This window comes from Theropithecus gelada, unplaced genomic scaffold (assembly GCF_003255815.1).
Source record: "Theropithecus gelada isolate Dixy unplaced genomic scaffold, Tgel_1.0 HiC_scaffold_15963, whole genome shotgun sequence".
Classification (NCBI taxonomy): domain Eukaryota; kingdom Metazoa; phylum Chordata; class Mammalia; order Primates; family Cercopithecidae; genus Theropithecus; species Theropithecus gelada.
This window is the reverse complement of record NW_020257728.1, coordinates 1-26245: the sequence shown is the minus strand read 5'-3', so window position 1 is coordinate 26245 and position 26245 is coordinate 1. Positions and strand designations below refer to the sequence as shown.

At 45.2% G+C, this 26245-nt stretch overlaps 1 protein-coding gene across 1 annotated transcript; it reads left to right on the top strand.

Moving 5' to 3' along the window:
- The first annotated feature begins 746 nt into the window (after positions 1 to 746).
- On the top strand, positions 747 to 26245 carry LOC112617245 (cytochrome P450 2B6). Its single transcript, XM_025373986.1, has 10 exons — positions 747 to 965; positions 12083 to 12245; positions 12380 to 12529; positions 14971 to 15131; positions 17285 to 17461; positions 18059 to 18200; positions 20373 to 20560; positions 20755 to 20896; positions 24713 to 25589; positions 25716 to 26245. Exons 1-9 carry the CDS (start codon positions 795 to 797, stop codon positions 24892 to 24894), a joined length of 1476 nt encoding a protein of 491 aa, XP_025229771.1. The 5' UTR covers positions 747 to 794; the 3' UTR covers positions 24895 to 25589; positions 25716 to 26245.

Genomic DNA, 26245 nt, shown 5'->3' with positions numbered 1-26245 from the left:
TCTTGCCTCAGCCTCCCAAGTAGCTGGGATTAAACATGCCCACCACCACGCCCGGCTAATTTTTGTATTTTTAGAAGAGACAGGGTGTTGCCATGTTGGCCAGGCTGGTCTCGAACTCCTGACCTCAAGTGATGTGCCCACCTCAGTTTCCCAAAGTGCTGGGATTACAGGCATGAGCCACCGCACCCAGTTAGCCTCTCGATTTTGAACATACACTACCACAACCTCCACAACACACAAATGTAAATGCACTTTCATATATGAAACTGTATAAATACAAGGAAGGTCCACACATGCAAGGATATACACATAAGCACCCCCAGATTCAACCACAGAAACACACACCAGCACATTTGCATAAATTCAAGCACCCCTTTACATACAAAAACAATGTAAGCACATACAGGGATGCAAGCAGGCGTGGATGAATGTACACAAGCATAAACAAACAGACAAAGCTAAGTAAAAAAGTGCATGCTCACCCATGCTTACAAAAATACACATACACATACCCACACACCCACACATTCACATGCTCAGGTGGACTTTGATATCTCTACCACTGTATCCTTGCCAACACCTAGAGAGTGGGTAAGGGATAGGGATCAGGTCTCTGGGTTGCCCAACATGTAGTGTGGGTTCCCTAATACCTTTTTCTAAGCTAATGCTCCTGGACAATGATGAAAAAGGAGGCGGGGAATGGATGAAATTTCATAACTGGGTGGAGAGGCAGGTTCAGGATAAAAGGCCCAGTTGGAGGCTGCAGTGGGGTGCAGGGCGGTCACACCGGAACCATGGAGCTCAGCGTCCTCCTCTTCCTTGCACTCCTTACAGGCCTCCTGCTACTCCTGGTTCAGCGCCACCCTAACGCCCATGGCCGCCTCCCACCAGGTCCCCGCCCTCTGCCCCTTTTGGGAAACCTTCTGCAGATGGACAGAAGAGGCCTACTCAGATCCTTTCTGAGGGTAAGGCACAGATGAATGGGGTCTGAGGGTGGGCTGCTTCTTGCCTCTGTACTCGGGGATCCTTCACCAAACAGAATGAGGCAGACTTCCTGAGTCAGGGGTGGCACGGGGAGGGATGGTGAGTATGGAGCATAGTGAAGCATGATGGGTGCTGTTATTAGGAGAAAAACATCAGTCAAATTCCGCAGAGTTTATTTGAGCAAAGAGGTGACTCATGAATTGGACAACTCCTTAAACAAGGAGAGACACCACACAGCAGTATGGGCAAACAGTATTTACAGGCAGGAAAAGGAGGTGACATACAGAAACAGTCTGATTGGACACAGATTGCAGCTTGCCTTACTTGGTCACAATCTGAGCAGTTTGCGCCTGTGGTGGACTGAAAGCCCAGCTGCTCTGATTAGCCAACACTTGGCTACTTGTCACAAGAATATATTCCTTTGGGCTGGGCACAGTGGCTCATGCCTGTAACCCCCGCACTTTGGGAGGCCGAGGCGGGCAGATCACCTGAGGTCAGGAGTTCGAAACCAGCCTGGCCAACATGGAGAAACCCTGTCTCTACTAAAAATACAAAAATTAGCTGGGCATGGTGGTGCGTGCCTGTAATTCCAGCTACCCAGGATGCTGAGGCAGGAGAATCACTTGAATCCAGCAAGTGGAGGTTGCACTGAGACGAGATGTTTCCACTACATTCCAGCCTGGGTGACAGAGGGAGACTCCATCTCCAAAAAAAAAAAAAAAAAAAAAAAAAAAGAGAGAATATAGTCCCAAATTAGGTTGCAGTTCACTGTATACAGAAAGAGCTTTAGGTCAAATTTAATTTAATTAAACAATTTTCCCCTTTTGGTCAGCCTCAAAATTTTGAGACTGACCAAAACCTTGGGCATCAACATTACTTCTGTCACCATCATAATGGACTTGTTGCTCTCAGTATGGAATTCACAATGGACAAGACCAAAGTAGTTGAGTGATTCTTTATGTTTTCTTCATGGTTTTGTTATTCATACTGTAACGAGACCATTGGATGTACAAAGAATGGCTGCATATGAGCATTTAAGACTCCTTTTTTTTTTGAGACGGGTCTCACTCTGTCACCCAGGCTGGAGTGCTGTGTCACAATCACAGCTCACTGCAGCCTTGAACTCCCAAGGCTCAGGTGATCCTCCTGCCTCAGCCCCCAAGTAGCTGAAACTACAGGTGCATGCCATCACGCCCAACTACTTTTTGTATTTTTTGTAGAGACAGGGTTTTGCCATGTTGTCCAGACTGGTCTCAAACTCCTGGGCACAAGCAATCCACCTGCCTTGGCCTCCCAAAGTGCTAGGATTACAGGTGGGAGCCACCGCACCTGGCTAAGACTCTTGAGAAAATATAACACATCAGAGAGACTGTTATGATGGCTCGCAGGAGGGTAATACAAAGAAAATCAAGTCTGTACCTTACCAGAAGTCTCCATGAACCAAACTGATCAACATCGAATAATTCAAAGCTCAGGCAGTAAACATAGTTCAATAGTATTAGAGTCCGATTGGTCATAGACTTTGTTCAGGGCATGATGGTGATTAAGGACCAGAGCTTGCTATAAAATAACTTGATTTAAAGAGGCATTCATTTGTAGTTGGCCTGGTAACACATATCATAGTATCCTGGAGACCCACTAGAAGAAACATTAAGAGTAGAAAACCTTGGGATAGTCAGGCTTGCTGTGTTAGTCTGTTCTCACACTGTTATAAAGAGATACATGTGACTGGGTAATTTATAAAGAAAAGGGATGTAACTGATTCACAAGCACCTTCTTCACAAAGTGGCAGGAGAGAGAGAGAGAGCAAAGGAGGAAGAGCCTCTTATAAAACCATCAGATCTTGTGAGAATTCACTATCACAAGAACAGCATAGGGGAAACCGCCCCCAGGATCCAATTACCTCCTACTAGGTCCTTCCCTCCACACCTGGGGATTACAATTCAAGATGAGATTTGGGTGAGGACACAGAGCCAAACCATATCACTTGCCATCACCATTCAGGATGCTTGCAAATCACCTGTTAGCTGCACCTGTAAACACGTATCTTCTCTTTCCCCTGAGAAATGTCCTTAGTGTATTTGGTGACAGTGTCTAGAGAAACAGCAGTGTCAGCCAGATTTTAAATTGAGTTATATGTACTAGTGAATTCACGGGAAAGGTAACAGCAATATTCTTTTTTGTTCAGCACCATACACAAGCCACCAAGATGGGCAAGGAGGAGATCTAAAATTGCGTGATGTTCCATTAAGCATTTTTGTTGAACACAAATGTTCTCATCCCCTTTTTGGAGAGTGGCTTCTACCCATCTGAACTCCCTGGATGTTCAACTGCCTACAAAATTCAAGATGTCCTTTAATGTATAGATTAGCCTCAGATTCCCTACAACTGTCACCCCCAATACTACCAAGAGTGAGCCCCTAGGAACCCCATTGGAACATTTCCTCAGCAGTAATTTCAGTTATTGACTGTTTTGGCTTTTAACTATGGGAAGTATCAGGGAACTCTCAGGGAAACAATTTGGAAAGCAGCATTGAGCTAGGACAAATAGCAAGTTCTGGACCAGTGAGGAGAAAGAACAGAGTAAGAAAACCTCCGCAGACTCAAGGTTGGCACTTGGGTTTGAAAAGAGGGTCACCTACTGGCATCAGAGCAGAGGTCAGTTAAGTTTGTTTACCCATATGTCTGCATAGCTCCTGAACAAGGTGGGAAACTTACTTTTTTTGTGGTCTTTTTCTAGCATGCTGCAAGGATGCATAGCCACATTTAGTTGGAAAGAGACTTTACTGTATTTATTCATTTATTTATTTATTTATTTATTTATTTATTATAGAGTTGGGGTCTTGCTATGTTGACCAGGCAGTTCTTGAACTCTTAGCTTCGAGCGATCCTCCCATCTCAATCTCCCAAAGTGCTGGGATTACAAGCATGAGCCACCACGCCTGGCCACTTTATCATATTTAATCCAGTAACATTACACACGCAATTACCCATACCCACACAGGTTATCCCCAGGTCCTGCATACGTGATGCCTGGAAGCACAATATGCCTTTTTCAGCCATCATTCAGATACATTTTCTATATTTGGTAGTGATTATGTTCTTAGTTAGGTAATATAATATAATAACAGTATTTAATAACATATTATTAACTAACTAAGAACATAATCACTACCAAATATTTCCAGTGAGTGCAAAAAAGCAAGTGGCAATGATGTTTGGAATATCAAGATATAGCTTTCCACTCCTTCGTTGGGGTTTCAGGGTGATTCCCATTGGGAACACAAAGAGGCATTGGCACCAGTGAAATTATTTCCTGATTTTGGGGCATTGACTCACAAACTCAACAATTGCTTGTTTTTTCTTTTTGTTTTCGTTTTTGTTTTGTTTTTGTTTTTGTTTTTTGCTAGAGTATAAGCCTTTGCTAAAGCCATTCACAGATTATAGTCCTATGGATTTTCTTGTAAGGAAAGGAAAAGGGTCAGGACAGCAAGAAAACAGGGAAGAAAAGATAAAAGATAATGCTTTCACGATAGAAGAGAAATCTTGATCCACAACCTTGGAAAAACTGTCCACATATAGGATGCCAACTGCATCTGGGGAGAAACTTCCCGGGACAGCTTTGCCTTAAGGTCTCCAACAGACATGCAGTTCTAGGAGTCTAGAAGGGTCCTTCTCAATGGAGAGATGTGGATCCAAGATCTGAGACCCTGAAGTTTTGCTCTAGAGAAGAACTTGGCACTGTCCTTTGCAATGGAGTACAAGGACAGTCTTAGAAGAACTTGGTATGGTCCCTTCCAGTGGAGTTCAAGGACAGTTTCTCTGGTGACATTTCCAAAGGGCCCAACCACTAAATTCTAGATCGTGAAAGGTCTGGTTGTCATCAACTGATGGGTCATCAACGACTCCTTTTACCTGGCAAAAACGTGCTTTGGCATAATGCATTAAAGCCTTGTATTATTGAGTCATATCAGAGTTTATGAGTGGGAGATACATGAGATTCTATTATTAGGGGCATAGGCCTTCCTATTACTATTTTACAAGAGATCAATCTATGTCTTTCCAGTAGGAGTGGATCTGATTGTCCTCAATCAATAATACCTTTGACCAAGGGACTCCAATCAATTCAGCATGCTTTGCCTAATGCCTTTTGTTTTACTGTTGCAGAACAATCAAAGACTGGAGAAACCGAAAAGGGTTCAGCAGAGTTTGGTGATTACTGGCTCAGCTGGACATACGTCCAGGAAGTCTGAGCCCTGAACAAAGGGCTTTTCCTCCTTGTAAACATCTTAAGGCAGGAACTACATGAGGCAGGAAGCAAGTTACAGAAGTGAGAAACAAAACAGTTAATGAACATTTCTTATATCTTGAGAAAGACATGTCTTTCAACCTAAACGTATCGGTCTTGTGACCCTGCAGCCATGCAGGAACTCACTGGGCCTGTAATAACCTTTGAGGAATGTGGAGTTGGGGAGTATAGATAAGGTCCACTGTCCACAGAGAGAAGACAGGTTGTTAATAGTCTCTTTTAACTTGAGTGTAAGGTACAGTCACACTTTGCAGCAACTTTAAGAGGATTTTAAAATTTCCATTACTACTACTATTAGGTTATAACTGATTTCATTAATTCCTTATTCAATACCTTATTTAACTGTTTTACCACTTGTCTAGTGAAGCAAGTACCTCTATCACTGGAGAGCTCCCCAGGAATGCCCAGTAAGGAAATACATTTTCTAATAACATTTTAGCTACTGTTATGGCATTGATCTTTGTGCATAGGAAACCTTTAATACAACCAGAAAACATGCAGTGAAGGTGGCAGTGGAATTAACTCCATCTTCAAGTGTTCAAATGATCTACCAAGTGCTGGAAATAAATTGCTTGAGGTTTTTGTTGTCTTACTAGAATTATGGATTTGATAAACCAAATATTAGTTATAAACTACTTAGCAATCTTAGAAGAGTCACCTCGTCAATACTTTTTCATAATTTGGATCATTTTATCTCCTCTATGATGAGTCATGGAATGCAGAGCTTTTAGTAATGGAAATTTTAAGAACTCAGGAAGGACCAGGCGTCCATCCAGGGTCTCCATGAGTGCATGCTTCACACTGGAGTTGCAGCCTCTTAAGTACAAATTTTAATACCATAAGTAGCAGTTTATGCTTCTCTAATTCAGGTACATAACACTGGTTTATTAAATAGGTTATCACAGGTAATTTGATGGTGCCATTGCACTCCAGCCTGGGTAACGAATTGAGACTCTGTCTCTGAATTGGAACAACGTGGGGGCAGTGTCCTTGGAGGGGTGAGTGGGCATGAAGAGGGGTCTGGGTATGAGCCACAGGTGTGGAATTTCACTCTTCTCTGCCATCTTCTGTTACATCCTTGGGTACCTGCCTGCCACTGAAAGAATGAGGTAAAACAGGTAGTGACACGAATCAAATAGATTTTGCTGTGTCAATGAGAGACAGCAGAGAAGCCCATGTCAGTGTCAGGACAGTGGAGGAGAGAGGAAGAGCAGGAAAGGAGTCTGGGCAGGGAGTGCTTATCAACAGTATACATAATGTCCTATAACGGTAACTGACACTTGCTCAGTGTTTTCCTGGCTTATCACTGCTTACCATGCATAATTTTATGTTTAATTATCTACTTATTATTAGTAATCAATCAACCCACTTTCCAATGAGAGAATTAGAACACTGACGATACCTTCCAGCTCCTCTTCCCCTTACCCCCTCCCATGTTGACCATACTCCTGAATCTTAGGCTTGTTATCCTTTTGCTATTAATAGAGGTTTTTTTTTTTTCCTCACCAATGGTCTTTTTTACTGATATCGAGTACAGAGTATATATGCCAATACTACTATGAATTTTTAAAGTATTTGCTTAGACAGAATACATGGACATACAAATGATGAATGTGATGATTGTCATACATATATATTTATCTTAGACATTTAGTTGAAACACGTGGTCTTTGGTTATTGTCAGACACTGGCACTTTACCTGGAAGATACAGGGTAATTGGGTCATAGACTCTCAAATTATGGAACCTTTAGATTTTTCAGGGCAATGCCATGGAGGGAGCCAGGGAGGCTTATGATTAGGTAAGATGTTGTTCGGGTGGCTCACCACCCAACTGGTCAACACTCAAAGATGTGGTGGCTTATACCTGTATTCCCAACACTTTGGGAGGCTGAGGTGGGAGGATCGCTTGAAGCCAGGAGTTAGAAATGAGCCTGGGCAACCAAACGAGACCCTGTCTCTACAAAAAAATTTTTAAAAATTTAGCCAGGCATGGTTGCATGTGCCTGTAGCCCCAGCTACTTGGAAGACTGAGTCAGGAGAATCACTTGAGCCCCGTTTGAGGCTGCAGTGAGCTATGATCACGTCACTGCACTCCAGCCTGGGCAACAGAGCAAGACCCTGTCTCTTAAAAATATATCATCTGCTGTGTGAGGGGTGATAACATTTAGGAAAGTGTGTATAGGTTTAAATTCTGGCCAAAGACATCCTACACAATGCACTGAACCTTATCTTTAAGGGTTTTTTCCAAGCTCTGCAGAGGCTACCTGGGCACCAATCATGCCTCTGTTAACAGAAATTGCTGCTCCTTCTAGCTCTTGGTATCTCACTGCCCCCTTTCTTTATGAGAGCTGGTATGGGCATTGAATATCCCAATCCTTTACAAATTCCGAAACAAGCAAAACTGTCAATGGAATTCGTGTTTGCCTGAAATGAGTTTTTGAAAGCATCTTTGTGGCTACCTTGTAAGCTCATAGAAAGTGGAGGCTTGTCAGGAATGATATTGAAGAAGTTTTTCATTTTAACTGTTTTAGAGACAGGGTCTCAGCCTGTTACCCAGGCTGGAGCGCAATGGCACAGTCATAGCTCACTGAATCCTTGACCTCCTGGGCTCAGGAGATTCTCCCGCCTTAGCCTCCAGAGTACCTGGGACTATAGGTATGACCCACTATGCCCCACTATTTATTTTTACTTTTGTAGAGACAGGTTTGGGGGAAGGCCTCACTATGTTGCCTAGGCTGGTCTCGAACTCCTGGCCTGAAGCAATCCTTCTGCCTCAACCTCCCAAAGCATTGGGAGAAGTTTTGAATAGACATGTTTGACCCTCTCCCCTTCTTTCTTGCAGCAAAGATTTCCATTTTCTCACAGGGAGGACTTGGGGCAAATTGTTTGTTTTGTTGTTGTTGTTGTTTCTTGAGGATGTGGGTGGGTCATTTTGGTTAATGTCAGTGCAAGAACAGTGTCCGTTCTTCGTTATTGGGGTTTCTTGGCTATCCAGGCAGGCAGCAGCTCCCTTGAGAAGATTTCCTGAGCCCCAGGTTCCCACCATATGCTCTCATACACCAGCTGCGCCTCCTTACTGAGCCTATGTCCTTGACAGTGCTGCATTTACCTGTGAACCTGTGGCTGAGCTCTCCCTCACACTTCCAGACAAGGAAGACCTGTGAGGTCTCAGCACAGTGCTGAACATAGTGCCTGGTACACAGTAGGCGTTTAGTAAATATGTGTCCGGGAACAAATGAAGGAGTCAGTGAGTGAAAGCTCCAAGCCTAACTCAGCGGAACTGGCAGTTGGCCGGGGTCTGCAAAGTGCTGCTTGGCCCCCAGTAGGGGGTTGCAGATCTGGGGATCCCTCCCCACCAAATAGAGCTGCATCACATAGGTGAAGGTCCCAAGTGCCTATTGTTTTCTTTTCATTGTTTCCATGTGTCACAAGACTATCATGCTATCATGTGAATCAATGGGCTTAATTTTTTCCCTAGAGTAATGTGGCTGGGAATTATCTGTGTTGTCTTGGGGATTTTCCAGGTGTCATTTACAACTACCTGTGGACAAGGTGAGGTGCTGCCCTCATCTTAGAAGTAGGGATTGTGGCCAGGCACAGCAGCTGATGCCTGTAGTCTCAGTACTTTGGGAGGCTGAGGTGGGCGGATCACCTGAGGTCAGGAGTTCGAAACCAGCCTGATCAACATGGAGAAACCCCATCTGTACTAAAAAAACAGAAAACTAGCTGGGCGTTGTGGCACATGTCCGTAATCCCAACTACTCAGGAAGTTGAGGCAGTGGAATTGCCTGATCCCAGGAGGCGGAGGTTGCCCTGAGCCGAGATTGCACCATTGCACTCCACCCTGGGCAACAAGAGTGAAACTCTATCTCAAAAAAAAAAAAAAGTAGGGATGGTGATGCTTAGCCTGGGGAAAGCACTGGTCCAGTGTCACACAGATGGGAAAAGGGGAAGCTGAGATCCAGCAGGAGGTCTGTCTCCAAAGCCCTCCTAGATTAAAGCTGCTTAACAATTTGTGGATGATGAAATCCTCTGAGAATTTGATTAAAGCTGTGGCCCCCTCTTTTCCAAATAGGCACATACATGTTTGCATAAAGTTATGAGGCTTCACAGACTCCCTAAAACTCTTTCATAAACCTTCCAAGGATTCTCTAGGTATTCATGACCGTCTATTATGATTGCATCTCTTGGGGGCGGGGTAAAGAGGGAGGGCATGAGCAAGTGTGTGTCAAGGCTGAGGAAGCTGGTGCTGTTGCTTTTCCATTTCCCAATAAGCTTCCAGATTCCTTCTGGAGTCAGAAGGATGCGGGCTCATGTCTCAGATTCAACTCTTATGCATTGAGTCACAGTTTTCTCTTCTGTCAGTTGAGATCATGACAATGAGAAGGTGTGCCCCTAAGGTGGTTGTGAGGATTAAATGGGATGTTGTATACAGCTAGTATATAATAAGTGCTCATTAAATGGCAACTACCTTGATCCATTCATTCATTTATTCATGAATCCAATAACAATTCACTGGGCACTTTCTATGTACCAGGAAATATTCTAGGAATTGATGATGTGGCATCTTGGGCAAGACATACGAGGTCACTGTGCTCATGGACATTCTGTTGGCGGAGACAGATAAGCAAAAAATAAACAGATAAGGAAATGTTAGGTGGACAAGAGCTATGATTAAACTAAGCAGGGGGTTATTTCAGAAGGTGATGAGAACTACGTTAGGTTGAGTGGTTAAGGAAAGACTCCTTCTGCTTTGTTTCTGAGCAGGGACCAGGAAAGATTCAGGTGGAAGGCACCAGAAGGAGGCAGGGGTGGTTGCAAGAATTCTGAAGCAGGAAAAATCTCAGGGAACAACATGGAGGAATGAGTGGGAGGAGAAGTCAGAGAGGTAATGGGGCCATGTCATGTAGGACCATGTGAACCATCCGTGGAGACTTCAGATCTTATTCTCGGCAAAGTGGGAGTATTGGAGGCCTTGGTGAGCACAGGGATATTAATTATTTTAAAGTGGGGTTACCCTGGCTTGTGGGGCACTGAAACAAGTGTTAAGGGGTATAAGCATGTAAGCCTGGAGAGCAGTGAAGGGGCTTTGCTGAGATCAGTGTAGGTCGTTTGTAAGTAAACTTAACCATTTTTATAATTTTTATGTCAAGTTTTTATTAAAGTTGAACATCACCATAAAAAGTGCACAGCTCAATGAATTTTCACAAACTAAACACACTCATGTAATTGACATGCTGACCAAGTAGCAAGAGTCCCCCGAAACCCTGCACCCTGTTCTTTTCTAGTCACTATCCGCCTACCGCCTTGATCATGGATTGATTTTATCTGTGTTTAAACTTCTTTTGTTTGTTTGTTTGTTTGTGAGATAGAGTCTTGCTCTGTCACCCAGGCTGGAATGTAGTGGCACAATCTCAGCTCACTGCAACCTGCACCTCCCTGGGCTCAAACAATTTTCTTGTCTCAGCCTCCCAAGTAGCTGGGACTACTACAGGCAAGGGCCACCATGCCTGGCTAATTTTTGTATTTTTAGTAGAGACGGGGTTTCACCATGTTGGTCAGGCTGGACTTGAACTCCTGACATTTTGATCAGCCTGCCTCGGCCTCCCAAAGTGCTGGGATTACAGATGTGAGTCACTGAGTCCGGCCCTGTGTTTGAACTTCATACACATGAGATTATGATACATGGACTCTTTTGTGTCTAATTGCTTCCACTCAAAATTATGCCTGTGAGTTTCAGCCACGTTATCGAGTGTAGCTGTAGTTTGTTCGTTTTCATTGCTGTATAATATTCTATTGTGTGAAACCCTCATTGTTTCTCTATATCTATGTTGATGAATATTTTATTAAGAAAGCTTCTGTGAATACTTTGTTCATTTTTTCGTGAACACAAGTACACATTTTTGCCGGGCATTTCCTGGGAGTGAAGTGGCTGGGTTCCTGGGTATCCATTTGTTCAGCTTCGGGAAATACTGCCCAGCAGTTCCCCAAGTGGCTGCACACTAATCCCACCTTATCCACTGGAGATATTTTCTGAGACCCCCAGTGGATGCCTGAAACCCCACATAATACTGAACTCTATACATATTGACTTTTTCCTATGCAATCACATTATATAGGGAGGGTGGTATACACTGTGCAGACGTGGTGAACAGAGCATGATTCATGTCCTGGGTGGGACAAAGTGGATGGTGAGAGACATCATCATCCTCCTCAGAATGATGCACAACTTAAAACTTAGGAATTATTTCTGGAATTTTCCATTTAATATTTTCAGACTGCAGTTAGATGTAGGTAACTGAAACTACAAAAAGCAAAACCACAGATCCTAAGAAGTATGGGATGGGGTGATATTCGTCATATTTTAGCAACCATCTCTACTGTTTAGGGCACCAGCCAATCAGAGCAGAGCCTGGCTGGGCCACCCATTAACCTAAGCTTGTCCAACCGCCTTATTTTGTTGTTGTTGTTTTGTTTTAGTCTTTTAGCAGCCTGAAGCCATGGTTTTCAGTTTCTGTCTCTAGTGATACACAGAAAAGAAGGATGAGCAAGGGGCTTTATTGGCCCAACAAGAAACAGACACTAAGAACCCATGACTGTATTCTCTCCCTTGGATACCATTAACCCTTAACCCTTAGTCGCTGGGTCCTGGCAGGGGAAACGGCAGCCTGGGAAGGCGGATGTTGGGGAGGGGCTAATTACCAATCTCTTATGTAAGTATTTTGATAGTTTTACAACTGAGATGTATGCTGACTAACAGCCACCCCGGGTGTGGATGTAATTGGCAGTTCCGAGAGAAATATGGGGACGTCTTCACAGTATACCTGGGACCGAGGCCCGTGGTCATGCTGTGTGGAGTAGAGGCCATACGGGAGGCCCTGGTGGACAACGCTGAGGCCTTCTCTGGCCGGGGAAAAATCGCCATCACTGACCCAGTATTCCAGGGATATGGTGAGGGCCTCGGAGGCACTGGGAGGGGGCGGGTGGGGGATGCATCAGGGAAGGGAGGATATGGGGGGGAAGAAGGACTCAGAGCCTCCTTCCAACTTCCTATGCAACCAACCCACACCTTCCGTACACCCCAGGCGTTGTCTTCGCCAATGGAAACCGCTGGAAGGTGCTTCGGCGATTCTCTCTGACCACCATGAGGGACTTTGGGATGGGAAAGCGGAGTGTGGAGGAGCGGATTCAGGAGGAGGCTCAGTGTCTGATAGAGGAGCTTCGGAAATCCAAGGGTGAGTCCTGGGAGATGAATAGGAAAGAAAGACAATGAAACACTGAGAGATGCAGGTGCACGGGAATAGAAGGAGAGGTATATGTGGGCAGAGACAGAGACACATGAAACAGGAGACACGATCTGACAGAGGGATAGGGACAGAGAGGGAGAGAGACAGGGGAATAGAGAGGGTCGGGGATGGGCAGGAGAGAAACACAGAGAGCCAGGGAAAGAGAGAGATGCCAGGTGTATAATGTCCACGAATTGCTCAAAGAGGCTGGATGCGATGACTCTCACCTGTAATCCTAGTACTTTGGGAAGCTCAGGTGGGAAGATTGCTTGAGGCCAAGAGTTAGAGAACAGCCTGGGCAACATGATAAGATCCTGTCTGTACACAATATAGGAAAGAAATGAGCCAGGCATGGTGGTGTGTGCCTGTAGCCCCAGGTATTTAGGAGGCTACGGTGGGACTATAGGATCACTTGAACCCAGGAGGTTGAGGCTGCAGTGAGCTGTGATTGTGCCACTGCACTCCAGCCTGGACAACAGAGCAAGACCCTGTCTCAAACAAACAAACAAACAAATCCTCAGAGACATATATTTTCATAAATCAATTGTGTCTATCGAAGGCAAAGACAGAAGTTATGTAAAAGAAAGCAAAGAGAGAAAAGAAAAAACTACAGACATTTGACAAATAATGAACTGTGTTTTCCTCGCGCTGGGTGCAGTGCTGATGAATTGGCAGTGAGCAAACAGGCCAGGTGGGCTGTTCCGCCCTGGTGCAGCTGGAGGGGTCATGAAGGAAGCACTAGGTTGTTTCTGAGTTCTCCGTAACTTGGTGTCTGTGGGAAACACAGGTGATGGGTCTGTGGCTAGCACCTCCACCTCATTCATGCTAGGTGTTTCCCATCTCTCTTATCAAAATGTCTCAGGAGACTCTGGGACATAAATGCAGAGGCTGTGTGGGGAGGTAGAGACACAGGAGCTCTTGGAAAACAGGGACAAGAAGACTGAAGAGAAGGACAGGAAGAAACAGAGTGACACAGGCAGGAGGAAAGAGACAGATGGAGGGACCGAAACAAAGAAATATAGGTTGGGCATGGTGGCTGTTCATGCCTGTAATCCCAGAACTTTGGGAGTCTGAGGTGGGTGGATCACTTGAGGTCAGGAGTTCAAGACCAGCCTGGCCAACATGGTGAAACCCCATCTCGACTAAAAATACAAAAATTAGCCAGACTTGGTAGCATGTGCCTCTAATCCCAGCTACTCAGGAGGCTGAGACAGAAGAATTGCTTGAGCCCGGGAAATAGAGGTTGCAGTGAGCTGAGATGACACTACTGCACTCCAGCCTACATGACAGAGTGAGACTCTGTCTCCAAAAAAAAAAGTAGGAGGGAGACAAATATACACACAGAGAGATAGAAACAAAGGCAAAGAGAAACTGAGGCAGAGAAAATTAGAGAGACAGACAAGGCTCAGGAAAAGGTCTGCAGAGTAATGAGAGAAGAAGGCAAGTGAAACTCAGAGAGAGGCTGCGCCAACCTGATGTTCTTGGGTGCTCACAGATCACCCTCCAGCTGGAGCCAGGGCTGAGCCTGGTGTATACAGGTATCAATTAACAAGTGCAGAACAATTCCGACAAGACTGGCGAGCCCTATATGTGAAAAGAAGAGATGAATGGGGAGTAATAGGTAGGGGTAGAAAGATGGTTTTTTATTTTTTTTTAATTAGAGACAGGGTCTCACTCTGTTACCCAGGTTGGAGTGCAGTGTCACCATCACAGCTCACTGCAGCCTCAAACTCCTGGGCCCAAGTGATCCTCCCACTCAGCACCCTGGATTCCTCCAACTGGGATGACAGGCATGTGCCACCATGTCTGGCTACATTTTTTTATCTTTTTGTAGAGACAGGATCTCCCTATGTTGCCCAGGCTGGTCTTGAATTCCTGATCCTATTGTCTGAGGCTCCCAAAGTGCTGGGATTAGAGGTATGAGCCACTGTGCCCACCCAGAGATTTTTGATTTATACAAGCAATTGATTGAACACCTACTCTGCCCAACCACTACCCCTGGGATTTAACTGTATTTGCTCTCAGAGTCAGAGGTGGGGCCTGAGAGGAGGTGTAGAGTGAGAACCGGCTGCATGGACTCTATAGCTGTGTTGCCTGGGTCTAAATCCTGGCCTCAGTAATGAGTGACTGTGCAACTTTAGTCAAATTACTCAACCTCTCTGTCTGCCCATCTAAAAATTGGAGCTAATAATCAAATTGCATCTGCCTCATAATGTTGTAGAGCGAATTCAATGGAATTATGTGTGAAGTGCTGGTACAGAATTAGCTGTTATGGTTATTCTTATGGTTATCATCACTGAGTGATGGCAGACAATCACACAGAGATGGGTGACAGCCTGATGTTCCCCAGGTCCTTCAGTCTGTGTCCTTGACCTGCTGCTTCTTCCTAGGAGCCCTCGTGGACCCCACCTTCCTCTTCCATTCCATTACCGCCAACATCATCTGCTCCATCGTCTTTGGAAAACGCTTCCACTACCAAGATCAAGAGTTCCTGAAGATACTGAACTTGTTCTACCACACTTTCTCACTCGCCAGTTCTATGTTCGGCCAGGTCAGGGAGAGGGAGAAGGAGAAGGAGGGTAGGGGCGAGGTGAACATCCAGGACACACGAGAAAAGGATGACCTGTCTTGGGGGCCCAGAAATGCAGCTTATCGCTGGAAGAAAGGCAGAGACCATGTGGAGAGTCAGGGACATGGAGACCTGGAGGGAGGGGAGATGGTGAGACAGGGATAGAGACAGTGAGAGAGAGAATGGGATGTGATGGGGAGGCAGAAATAGAGTCAGAGAGAGACTGAGAGAAGGAAGATGAGCTAAAACAAGACAAAGGACAGAGATCAAGAGATCCTGAGAGACAGAGTAGATGAGGATGAGTGTGAAAGAGAGGGAGAGAGAGAACGAATCAGGCTTTGGGCTTCATCTCTACTCTTCTGCTCCTCGATGTCATTTTTGTTATTATTATTATTTTTTTAGACGGAGTCTGACTCTCTCATCCAGGCTGGGGTGCAGTGGTGCCATCTTGCTTACTACAACCTCCTCCTCCCAGGTTCAAGTGATTCTCCTGCCTCAGCCTCCCAAGTAGCTGGGACTGCAGGCATGCGCCACCACACCTAGCTAATTTTTTTTTTTTGAAACGGAGTCTCACTCTGTTGCCCAGGCTGGAGTGCAGTGGTGCAATCTCGGCTCACTGTAACCTCCACCTCCCTGGTTCCAGCAATTCCCCTGCCTCAGCCTCCTGAGTAGCTGGGATTACAGGTCTGTCACCACGCCCAGCTAATTGTTTTGTATTTTTAGTAGAGACGGGGTTTCACCATGTTGGCCAGGCTCATCTCGAACTACTGACCTCAAGTGATCTGCCCGCCGCGACCTCCCAAAGTGCTGGAATTACAGGCGTGAGCCACCGTGCCCAGCCTGCTCCTCGTTCTTCTGTATCCTTGCTTCTCTGTCTTTGGTAAAGCTCCTCACCTGAAGAAAATCAAGGATGCATGACAATAAGGAACAGCATTTCTTCATTTTCTCCCATTTCTCCTTCTACTTGTTTTTTTTGTTTTGTTTTGTTTTGTTTTTTTTAAAAAAACATTCCCCAGATTATAAAGGTAACCTTCTGCTCTTTTAAAACAAAATACTAAAAAGTCTCCTTATTGATTAACCTGGAAATGTGCCTATTACATATTAAATTTAAGAATGTCAAGCTGCAGGACAGTATGCATAGCAGTAGCTTTGTTGGTTTGTTGTTTTGAGACAGTATCTTGCTCTGTTGCCCAGGCTGGAGTACAGTACTGTGATCTCGGCTCACTCGTTCAAGCGATTCTCGTGCCTCAGCCTCACAAGTAGCTGGGACTGCAGGCGAGCTCCACCATACCTGGCTATTTTCTTGTATTTTTAATAGAGATGGGGTTTCACCATGTTGGCCAGGCTGGTCAACATAGCTACATCTATTAACTAAGGGTGTATGTTGGATTCACATGTGGGATTGTCACAGTTATGGATTTTCAGGACCCTGCTTTCCAGATGGTCTGATCTGGAAAGTCTGGGATGGGACCCAAAGTGAGTACTTGTAACAAGCCCGACCAATAATTCTAATGTTCTCCTCCCATTGAGAACCACAGAGAAAAGTCTGGAAGGAGACCCACCAGACAGTTAACAATGGTTATCTCTAGGAGAGATTAAGAAGGAATTTTACATCTCAGAATATACGTTTGCATTTTTGCAATTATTTGCAATAAATTAGGCATTCCATTCTTCATCAAAGTAATAGAGATGTGCTCCAAAATACATAGTCCTAAAGTGTCAGCAGGCTTATCTTGCGAAGAATCATTTTATCAGTGTCCGACACAGCAAGGGAGATGAGAAGAGGTGGGAAGAGGGAGAGAAAAGTATAAGAAAGACAAATAAACAGGCTGAGGTAGACAATGAGTGGCACAGAAAGGAAGCAAGACAGAAACAGAGAGATGGAAAGGAGAGAGGCAGGGAGATGGGGCAGAGGCCAAGAAAAAGACAGAAGGATGAGGGAGGAAGATGCAGAAAGAGGTAAATGTGAGAATAACAGATCAAATGAGACATAGAGTCAGTGAGTGAGGGTTCAGAGACAGAGGAGAGTGGGGAAGAGGGGTTCCCACAGAGATATTGGGGCCCAGGAGGGGCCCTCTCCCTGTGACCTGCTTGCTCAGCCCTAGGCAAACCTCACCACCCCTTCTTTCTTGCAGCTGTTTGAGCTCTTGTCTGGCTTCTTGAAATACTTTCCTGGGGCACACAGGCAAGTCTACAAAAACCTGCAGGAAATCAATGCTTATATTGGCCACAGTGTGGAGAAGCACCGTGAAACCCTGGATCCCAGCGCCCCCCAGGACCTCATCGACAGCTACCTGCTCCAAATGGAAAAAGTGGGGTCTGGGAGAGGGAAAAGGGAGGGGAGGAGAGGGAGGGCAAGATGGAGAGGTGAGAAGAGGGAGGGAAAAGTGGTAGGGAAGGGGAAGAGGGGAAGGGAAGAACAAAGACTAGGGAGGGGAGAATAGAGAAAGGGAGGAGAGGAGATGAGGAAGGAAAGAAAGATGAGGTGAAAGGAAGGAGAAAATAGGGAGGAGGAACTGAGATGGAGAGAGAGGGAAGGTGGGGAGAGAGGGAGAGGGACAGAGAGAGAGAAAGAGAGAGAAGACTGACTGAGGAAGGAATTCAGGGTAAGGGACAAAAATACAGCAACAGGAGAAAAGACTCAGAGGCAGAAAGAGTCTGGGAGACAAAAAGAGGGAAACACATCAAAGAGATGTGGAGAGAGATAGAAACAGAGCCAGGCAGAGTAAAGAGAGGCTGAGAGAGATGGGTTAGAGATATGCGGCTGGACATGTAGAGGACAGCGAAAAGCAAACTGAGCCAGATAGTGTCAAAGACCTTTAGGCAAACAGAGGGCAGCCAGGGAGACGGGCGTGTTCACAGCAAAGCTACAGCCTCCCCCTCTCTGCCCCTCCCTACTGTGAACACAGGAGAAATCCAACCCACACAGTGAATTCAGCCACCGGAACCTCATCATCAACACGCTCTCGCTCTTCTTTGCTGGCACTGAGACCACCAGCACCACTCTCCGCTACGGCTTCCTGCTCATGCTCAAATACCCTCACGTCGCAGGTGGGCAAGGGACAGCCAGTCAAGGGGGTCTTCTGACCTCCTTCTGAGCTGTAGAAATGGGGCTATGGGTACCACCTGGATGAGAGAGGGGATGCTGGCTTCCTATTCTGGGAGCACTGCAGGCTTTGGACTAGCTTCCACCAAGCCAATTCTGTTGGTGGATTCATGAACGCATGAAGAACCTGTCCATAGGTTCTCCCATTGGTTTCTTCCATCACTTAAGGATTTTTTGTTCTAAGTTGTTTTTTTTTTCTTTGTTTTTTTTTTTTGTTTTTGTTTTGTTTTGTTTTTTGAGACAGAGTCGCGCTGTGTTGCCCAGGCTGGAGTGCAGTGACATGATCTTGGCTCACTGCAAGCTCCACTTCCAGGGTTCACACCATTCTCCCCTTCTCAGCTTTCCAAGTAGCCAGGACTACAGGCGCCCACCACCACACCCAGCTAATCTTTTGTATTTTTAGTAGAGACGGGGTTTCACCGTGTTCGCCCAGATGGTCTGGATCTCCTGACCTCATGATGTACAAATTTAAGGGGTACATAGCAGTCCTATTACATGCCTAAGTTTTGTAGTGGTCAAGTTAGGGCTGTTAGGGTATGTATCACCCAAACAATGTACATTGTACCCATTAAGTAATTTCTCATCATTCATCCACTTCTGCTCCCTCTCTCTTCTGAGTCTTCACTGTCTATCATTCCTCTCTCTGTGTCCATGTGTACACATTTTGTAGCACTCACATATGAGTGAGAACATGCGATATTTGACTTTCTGTACCATAACTTTAAAATTGATCCATTCATCTACTTATCTTTTCATCTATTCATTCTTTAATTCATTGATTAAAGAATGTATACTCACTGATTCTTTCATCTATGATTCATCCAAAGACATATACTGTCATTCATTTATTTGGATTACTTGATCCACAAGTTGATTCTTTGAAACAGTGATATGTTGATGGACTATTTGTCATTGATTCATTGGCTCATTCATTCATTCATTCATGCATTCATCCATCCTTCTACAAACTAGGTTTCACCCTTATCCTTGCATCAATCTTTTAATTCACCCTTATTCCATCCATGCGTTCCTTCATTTATCACAGTAATTCACTCATTTATTCACCTCTGATCTATTTATCACTCAATTCAGCCATTCCTTTATTCCTTTATTTATTCATACTTCACTAATTTACTTATTCACTTGTTCTTCCGTAAATCTAGCCATTCATGTGATTATTCATTAATTGGTTTCATTGATTTCTCTATGGACCATGCATTAGTGATTAATTAAGCAATCCATCTACTAATTGATAAGTAAATCTATACATCCATTTATTCGTTTGTTCATTTATTCACCCATCTTTCCATCCATGAGTTAATCTATTGACTGATTGATTTATGTATTTATTTATCTATCCAGTTGTTCATGGATTCATCTATTGTTCTACTACACTGCTATGTTTCTGAGGACCAAAAATAGTGTCTCATGTATATTATACACAAAATAAATATTAGTTTATTTTCTACTCATCTTAGAGAGGATGTTTTGAGTGGTTGTAGCCTGCAGTTCTTAATCTGAAATTCCATGCAAAATTGTGGTGTGTGTGTGCATGTGTGTGTGTGTGTGTACCTGTGCATGTGGGAAGAGGATCCCTAATATCCATTAGATTTCAATCAGTGAGAATTCTGGTTGCTTCCTCCCTCCTCCCCTCACCCCATGCTGATTGCTTTGAGGGGTATCAAGGATCTGACCCTTTACTATAGGTTTTTCATTGTTGAGTAGAAAGTAGTGTCCCTGCTGAAAGGTCTCTTTAAACAAATTTTTTTTTCTTTTTTTTTCTTTTGAGAAGATGTCTTGCTCTGTCACACAGGCTGGAGTGCAATGGCACGATCTCAGCTCACTGCAACCTCCAACTCCTGGGTTCAAGCGAATCTCCTGCCTCAGCCTCCTGAGTAGCTAGGACTACAGGCGTGCACCACCACACCCGGCTAATTTTTTGTATTTTTAGTAGAGATGGGGTTTTGCCATGTTGGCCAGGCTCATCTTGAACTCCTGACCTCAAGCAATCTGCCTGCCTCGGTCTCCCAAAATGCTGGTATTATGGGCATGAGCCACCATGCCCGGCCTGAAATGCCTCTTTAAAATGAGATTCATTCGTGTTCTTTCCTCTGCAGAGAGAATCTACAAGGAGATTGAACAGGTGATTGGCCCACATCGCCCTCCAGCGCTTGATGACCGAGCCAAAATGCCATACACAGAGGCAGTCATCCATGAGATTCAGAGATTTGCCGACCTTCTCCCCATGGGTGTGCCCCACATTGTCACACAACAGACCAGCTTCCGAGGGTACATCATCCCCAAGGTAACACCAGCTGGACTGCCACATCCTTCCTCTGTGGGCATCCTGGATTCTCTTAATCCCCAAACTCAACCTTTTTTAAGCTTCTCAATTGAGTCCCTTTGTTTTTGTTTTTTCTTTTTCTTTTTTTGTGGTGTGTGTGTGTGGAGGGTGGGAAGGGAATGACAATATCTTTTGATCTTGTGATCCTCCCTCAGGACACAGAAGTATTTCCCCTCCTGAGTACTGCTCTCCATGACCCACACTACTTTGAGAAACCAGACACCTTCAATCCTGACCACTTTCTGGATGCCAATGGGGCATTGAAGAAGAATGAAGCTTTTATCCCCTTCTCCTTAGGTAAGCTGGATCCACAATTTCTTTCCCAGACACCAAGGGCAGGTCCTACCCTCAACTTGAGAAAAACAATGACAGGTCCTTATTAATTGAGCACTTAATATATTCCAATTGCTTCACCTGCCTTATCCCATTCCATCTTCACTATAACCCTGTAAGGGGGCTTGAAAAGGAAGATCACGTTCCAAAGGCACATCTTGGCAAGCAGGACCTTGGGCAAGTATTTTAACATCTCTAAACCTCAGTGAATTCATTTTCTTAAAAAGAAAAAATCTGTTGAGCACTACCCTAAGCCCAGTGCTCTACTGGGGGCTGAAGATAATGCATCAAAAAAGTCACACAGAGACAGGGTTCCTGCCCCAGGAAATGTAAAGTCCAACAGGGAAGATGGGCATTCATCAAATAATAATAAAACAATCATCTCATGAAATGAATGAATGCCTGCAACATGCTTAGAACCGCCTGGCACAAGGGCAATTATTATAATTAGACATAAGTACTCTAAAGGGAGCTTTGGGAGCACAAAATAGGAAATACTAGCTAGTCTTGTGGTGGGTCAGCAAGGAAAAGTTTACCAGAGGAACTGGCTTCCAAGCCAAGATGTTCATGGGTGAGTGTCAATCAACCATTGCAAAGTGTGTTCCAGGCAAAGGAAACAGCAAAGGCAAAGGCCAAAGGTGGAAACGTGATGGTACCGTTGAGAAACTATAGGAAATCCAGTGAGCCTTGGGTGTAGATTGCAGAAGGGAATAAGACAAAGGGCTCAGCTGGGCAGGACCTCGAAATCTGCCAGAGGAGTTTGGATTTCTGCTCTAGCACTGGAGGGTGGAGAAGGTCTTGACGTGCTCTGACTTGTCCCAGTTCTCATCCTCCACTCTGGCTGGTTAAGAGAAAAACTTTAGACAAATTAAACTTAGCAGAGTCTATTTGAGCAAAGAAACGATTCATGAATTGGGCAGCACACGGAACCAGTAAAGGTTCAGAGAGCTCCATCCAGCAATGTGGTCAGGCATTATTTATCCACAGGGAAAGGAACTGAGGTACAGAAACAGCCTGATTGGTTACAGCTCTGTGTTTGCCTTATCTGAGAATGTCTGGGCAGCTTGCAGCCTGTGATTGCCTGAAACTTGGCTGCCCTGATTGGCCAAGATTACTTGTTACAAGAATATACTCTCAAGTTACATTGCAGTTTGTTTACATATTGAGTTACATATTGAGTTATTATGGTTTGTTATGTAGGGAGGTCACTTTAGGCCAAATTTAATTTAATTTAACAGGCACCATCCATGAAAGGCCCCAGAAACAAACCCCCAGTCTTGAGTTCCATCAGTGACTTCAGTGATCCAGGGTCCTGGCCCAACCCCTCGTTTTGTCCAGTACAGTGGCCTCCTTCCACATTTTACCTTCAATAAAAGTTGGGAACACATGGGGTGATGGCTTGAGGGTTAATGTCATCTCTCAATTTTGCTATCTTAAGTTTTTTTGTTTTTTTTTCTTGAGATAGAGTCTTGCTCTGTTGCCCAGGCTAGAGTGCAGTGTCATGATCTCAGCTCACTGCAACCTCTGCCTCCTGGGTTCAAGCGATTCTCCTGTCGCAGCCTCCCAAGTACCTGGGACTACAAGCTCGTGCCACCACATCTGGCTAATTTTTTGTATTTTTAGTAGAGACAGGGTTTCACTCTGTTAGCCTGGATGGTCCTGATCTTCTGACCTTGTGGTAAGCCTGCCTTGGTCTCCCAAAGTGCTGGGATTACAGGCGTGAGCCACTGCAACTGGCCTGCTCCTTTGTTTTAAGAGAGGCAGAGATGTAGGAAAATAAGGACAGAGACAGATAAGTAACAAAGATAATGAGACTGAGAAACAGAGTTAGGGACAAAGAGGGAACACCCTGAGAGAAAGAGATGGGGAGACAGTGGCAGAAAGACAGACAGCAGGTGAACATCAGACAGTATACGGAGAAGAAGAGAGAGAGACACACAGAGAGAGAGCCACATAAGGAGGAGGAGGAGGAGGCGGAGGAGTAAGAGAAGAGGGAGGAGGAAAAGGAAGGAGGAGGGGAGAAGGAAGGAGGGAAAGGAGAGAAACAGAATAAGAGATAGGAAAAAGAGAGAGTGACATAATAAAAGAGGAAGAAAGAATGAACAAGACAAATAAGGTATCTTGAAAGGGAGATGAAAAGGAAGGAGAGAGCAAGAGAGATTGGGGAGGAATCAGATTCAAATAGACGGAGATAGGAAGTTAAGCAAGATGGAAGAAAGCCCAAAAAAGGAGAGGAAAGGAAGAAAAACTGTGTCTGACAGGTATAGACAGAGAAAAAGACAGGGGTAGGGCTGCCAGGAGCAGAAAGAAAGGTATAACCCAAGCCAAAAAGGTGCTGCAGCCAAAGAAATTCCAAAAGGTGTCCAAACAGACGGCCCCAGAGATGGGGAGAGCGTGATGGGAGGGAGATAACAAGCATCAGGCTGTTGTGGAAAACGTTAGGTCACACAAATAGTTACAGAAGGACAAGCCCAGAGACCTGCGTGTTTCTCAGCTCATGTCGCCCACCTTCTGGATGTGCCAAAGGGACGTGGACCCTTTTCCAGACGCCTCCACGTAGACACACTTGTCCAACAACTTGACAGGCGTAGGGAATACCTGAAAACTCACACTTGACATGGCCTTTCCAAGGTTTGCAGATTACGAAACACTGAAGTGAAGGGAAAGGCTCCCTTTGTCTTTGCCTCAGCTTTTCCCAGCTCCCTTTGTTCTCATTTTTCTCCAAGTCTGTAGTTTAGAACCTACTGGGGGTTCCTTGCACCTCTGAGAATCAGTGGAAGCCATAGACCCTCCCTGTTTCATATGCATGAGTCCCATTCACAATTTATATACAATTTGGATTTCTTCCCCCATGAGCTCTTGAAGCCTGTGGATCTCAGGTTGAGACCAGAAGACAGCCTAGAGACACATGGCCAGAAACACATACCCCACACATACCCCCAGAAACAAACACAAGGCGATAAGCAAACCTTAAGGCTCCTTAGTACAAGCCAAGCGCTATCCTAAGAATTTTTTCAGTTGTCTCCTTTAACCTCACAAGAGCCCTTTGAGAGGGGTGCCATTCTCCCCGTATGACAAGTGAAGAACACTAAGAATGTTGTCATAAATACGCTCACACTCACACATGTAGAGGTACACACACACACACACACACAACCGGAAGCAGGTCATTATACTCTGTGGAGGTCACAAAACCCTTTGGAACTGTAACAGAAGGTACCAACTCTCTACTAGAAAAATGAACATGGCACTGGGCACAGTGGCTCATGCCTGTAATCCCAGCACTTTGGGAGGCCAAGGCTGGTGGATCACCTGAGGTCAGGAGTTTGAGACCAGCCTTACCAACATGGTGAAACCCCATGTCTACTACAAATATAAGAAATTCGCCAGGCATGGTGGCAGGTTCCTGTAATCCCAGCTTCTTGGGAGGCTGAGGCATGGGAATCCTTTGAACCCTGTGGGAGACGGAGGTTGCAGTGAGCCGAGATGGTGCCACTGTGATCCAGCCTGGGTGACCGAAAGAGACTCCATCTCAAAAAAAAAAAAAAAAAAAAAAAAAGGAGAGAGAGAGTGAGTGAGTGAGAAATGAACATGGCACATCCACTCAAAGATTTGCACCTGGTTTCAGAGCAGCTTCCTAAAAGTCCACCCTGAACTGCAGGTTAAAGGCCAGTCTTGTGCAAATCTGTTGCAATGGACATACGTTGGACTTAGGGACATATCAGGGCAAAGAGTATGCACTTGCCCTGTGCCCACGCTGGTGACCTTCTGTGTCCACAGGGAGGCGGATTTGCCTTGGTGAAGGCATCGCCCGCAATGAATTGTTCCTATTCTTCACCACCATCCTCCAGAACTTCTCCGTGGCCAGCCCCGTGGCTCCTGAAGACATCGACCTGACACCCCAGGAGAGTGGTGTGGGCAAAATACCCCCAACGTACCAGATCCGCTTCCTGCCCCGCTGAAGGAGCTGAGGGAAGGGGGTCAAAGGATTACAGGATCATTCAGTGTCCCCACCTCTGTAGACAGTGGCTCTGACTCCCCGCAACTTCCTGCCTCTGAGAGACCTGCAGCAAGCCAGCTTCCTTCCCCTCCATGGCACCAGTTGTCTGAGGTCACATTGCAAGTGAGTGGAGGAGTGAGATTATTGAAAATTATAATATACAAAATTATATATGTATAATTATATATATATATTTAGATGGAGTCTTACTCTGTCGCCCAGGCTGGAGTGCATTGATGCGATCTCAGCTCACTGCAACCTCCACTCACGGGGTTCAAGCAATTCTCCTGCCTCAGCCTCCCTAGTAGCTGGGATTACAGGTGTGCGCTACCAAGCTCGGCTAATTTTTGTATTTTTAGTAGAGACGGGGTTTCATCGTGTTGGCCAGGCTCGTCTTGAACTCCTGAACTCGAGTGGTTCACCCACCTTGGCCTACCAAAGTGTTGGGATTACAGATGTGAGTCACCGTGCCTGGCCATATATATATAATTTTTAAAATTAAGATGAAATTCACATAACATAAAATTAGCCATTTTAAAGTGTACAATTTAGTGGCATGTGGTTCATTCACAAAGCTGTACAGCCACCACCATCTAGTTCCAAACATTTTCTTTTTTCTGAGACAGAATCTCGCTCTGTCACCCAGGCTGGAGTTCAGTGGCGCCATCTCGGCTCACTGCAACCTCCATATCCTGGGTTCAAGAGATTCTCCTGCCTCAGCCTCTGGAGTAGCTGGGATCACAGGCACCCCCTACCATGCCCGGCTAAGTTTTGTATTTTTAGGTGGTCTCGAACTCCTGATGTCAGGTGATTCACCTAGTTACAAATGTTTTCATTATCTTTCCCCCAACAAAACCCATACCTGTCAAGCTGTCACTCCCCATTCCCCATTCTCCTTTTCATCTCAGCCCCTGACAATCTGGTTTTTGTCTCTATGGCCTTACGGATTCTGATTATTTCCTATGAACAGAATCATACAATATTTGACTTTTTTTTTTTTTTTTGAAACTAAGCCTTGCTCTGTCTCCCAGGCTGGAGTGCTGTGGCGCGATTTTGGTTCACTGCAAATCCACCTTCCGGTTTCAAGAGATTCTCCTGACTCAGCTCCCAAGTAGCTGGGATCACAGGCATGTGCTACCACGCCTGGTACATTTTCTTGTACTTTTAGTAGGGACATGTTGGCCAGGCTGGTCGTGAGCTCCTGGCCTCAGGTGATCCACCCACCTCAGCGTCCCAACGTGCTGATATTACAGGCGTAATAGGTGATCTTTTGTGTCTGGTTGCTTTCACGTTGAACGCTATTTTTGAGGGTC

Bases quoted from the DNA above. Each gene is read 5' to 3' on its own strand.
- LOC112617245 (XM_025373986.1), top strand. From the start codon at position 795: ATGGAGCTCAGCGTCCTCCTCTTCCTTGCACTCCTTACAGGCCTCCTG. The intron at 15,132-17,284 runs GTCAGGGAGAGG...TCTTTCTTGCAG, and splicing joins CCAGTTCTATGTTCGGCCAG to CTGTTTGAGCTCTTGTCTGG. The intron at 20,897-24,712 runs GTAAGCTGGATC...CTGTGTCCACAG, and splicing joins TTTTATCCCCTTCTCCTTAG to GGAGGCGGATTTGCCTTGGT.